Here is a 2,500-nt window from a genome sequence, read left to right on the forward strand (position 1 = left end):
AGAAAACTTCTGTTGCACGAGAGCATAAAAAGTGAAATATTTGTGACTTCTCACGTACAGATTTTTTTGTTTTTTGTTAAAATGGACAAAATCAGGAAAGGAAGTGATCTACGGAAAGAAAAATGGGGGTCACCGAGCATTCAAGAGAGTAAAATCGCTGCGAAGTTCTCAAAGCGATTGTTTATTCGCACTGTCACGCCATTACGTGACATTTCCGAGAAGACGTATGATGCCACACGTAACAAGTTCCATTCTTGTGGAAAATGTTAGCGCCTTTAGCATCGTGTTTACCTTCGTGGTCTGCGATGCATGACGTGTGCGTGACATGCGCGAAAATATGCGCAGTAGCAATGGGCGCGAACGTCCTTAAGTATGTGTATGTATGTATGTAAAACTTTATTTAAACACGGAAAATCATCAGTTAAGCTTAAGTTAAAAACTAAAACTAATTACAACTGCTTTACATGATTGCCGTGTGGGAATCCGATATATCAGCTACCTTCTTGATATTTCGCTTAAAATGCTCAACGGATACAGCATTTTTTAAGTTTTTGGGCAAGTTATTCCATAGCATGGCCCCGCTGTAAGAGAAGCTTTGTTTCAAATAATTGGTGCTTGGTTTTGACAGAGTACAGAGCTTTAGATTCTAGAACGAGAACGACTACGACTACGAGGTTTTCTTATAGAACAACAGTGAGGGCGCGCAAACCAGCATCATTTTGGCGGGAAAAACGAGCTACCATCGTCATTTTAGAACGAGGTTTTGCAAAAATGTCGTCGGTAGTAGTTTTGGCATTTTTCGATCAGGAAAAGGCTCAGGTATCAGCGACAAGAATGACGAAGGAAGGTATGCTGCTAACAAAGAGTGAGATTAAACGTCCGGGTTATAAATCTTCTGAGTATTTTCGCTAAAAACAGGCAGTCAAATCTCGTACTCGTTCTCGTTTTCGTACTAGAATCTCACAGTCCCTAATGAAGCGAAAAAAGGACGAAACGTTTCAGTGAAAGATAAAAACTAACCGAGATTAATAATAATTGGAGCCGACGAACGAATCTCTGTGCGTGTCAACGTTTGATTGACAAGAGACTCGCACTAGTGAAAGGGAACCGTCCCTCGGGCGAGAGTTCTCGACATCCTCACCCTACCCCCACCCCACACAAACAGACGCTCGATAATCCCACACCCACTACACACCAGGTAACACATTTTGTTTACGGAAAATAACAACACTTCGCTGTGTTTGTTTAGCACTTGTAATGGAGGATTATGGAGTTGTGTCAAGAGAACGTGCCCAGGTAGGACTATGCCAGTGTAGCTGTAAGTTCTTAATATTAAATTAGATTTCCTGTGATAGCACATTCATCATTTCATGGCCTTTCAGGATCCTTGGATTGTAGACGCTATCTCTCTGACTTACCATAAAATTGGAAAAAAGATTCGTTGAAGATGTCCATCGCCCAGCGAATTTGCCTTGATACGTTTCATTGTTCACGAAACGATGACCCTCGTTGCCCTCCTTGTATATATCGCTGTTGTATCGTTTGATTTAGCATACAAGCTTGGCGGGAAAGCTGCAGACGGAAACCTATAACCTATAACCGACGAAGTACGACGGTTCTTCTGAGAGTTACCACGAGGATTGTTACTATTTAAGTAAAAGCGTCCCGCAACAATTATCAATAAAAAACTCGTCCATTTGTAGAAAAAAAAAATTGGGCTCAAACGTCAAGGATCTATGTTAGATTATTTGAGGATATTACTCTTTTTTTCTCTTGTTGTTCAGGAACTTGCTCTGTTATTGGAGATCCGCATATCATTACATTTGATGATCAGAACAAGGAGGGTTATACAATGCACATGAAAGATTGCGCTTATGTACTCTCTGAACACTGTCACATGCCGAACGGAACGGAAAGAGGTTTTTCTATTGCCATCAGTAGCAGGTATCTCCCACGTTTCTTGTCATTAGTCTTCAAATTGCAGAAGTCGAAAGCAATTGTGCGTTTGCTTTGTGTTGTATTTCTACGCTTACTAAATCCGCGCTGCATTCTCTGCAAGAAGTCAAAGTAAAACAAGATGTTACTTACTCACCGCCGTTTTTCCGGTTGCCTCTATATTCTGTGCGGTGTGATTGTCTTACTCAACTATCGGCAACTGTTTTGATGGGCCAAATCAATTTTTTCATTACTTTTGGTTGCGCAGTTGTTATGAAATTTCAATGTCGTCGTCTTCCCTACAAGTGTTTTCGAACGTAGAACATGTGGCTTTGTCAAAATGCAAGCCTCACTGGCCTTTTTTTCCCTCATACCTCAACTCGTCTTCATCTCATAGCTGGGTCTTTCCTCAAAGCTTAGCCTTACCTTTCTTTAGTATATCGCTGGCATTGAACTAAACAATAAATGCAGGTTCCAGAGAACGTCGGCGTTTATGTCGTAGACCTGTCGCAGTGCGCTGTTTACTTAGATCGCTTTGATTTCTCGCATTCTTCCAGCTTTTGCT

The 2,500-nt window shown here is 41.2% G+C and overlaps 1 protein-coding gene across 1 annotated transcript in view; it reads left to right on the forward strand.

Moving 5' to 3' along the window:
• The window catches only part of LOC138048466 (mucin-2-like), a 97,281-nt gene that overhangs the window by 17,383 nt on the left and 77,398 nt on the right, over nucleotides 1-2,500 (forward strand). The window contains exons 14-16 of the mRNA XM_068894652.1: nucleotides 1,250-1,296; nucleotides 1,785-1,944; nucleotides 2,493-2,500. The exon at nucleotides 2,493-2,500 is cut by the window's right edge and continues 215 nt beyond it. Of these exons, the coding sequence (XP_068750753.1) occupies nucleotides 1,250-1,296; nucleotides 1,785-1,944; nucleotides 2,493-2,500 (215 nt within the window). The remainder of the gene's footprint in view (nucleotides 1-1,249; nucleotides 1,297-1,784; nucleotides 1,945-2,492) is intronic.

Source organism: Montipora capricornis, chromosome 5 (genome assembly GCF_036669925.1).
Source record: "Montipora capricornis isolate CH-2021 chromosome 5, ASM3666992v2, whole genome shotgun sequence".
NCBI lineage: Eukaryota > Metazoa > Cnidaria > Anthozoa > Scleractinia > Acroporidae > Montipora > Montipora capricornis.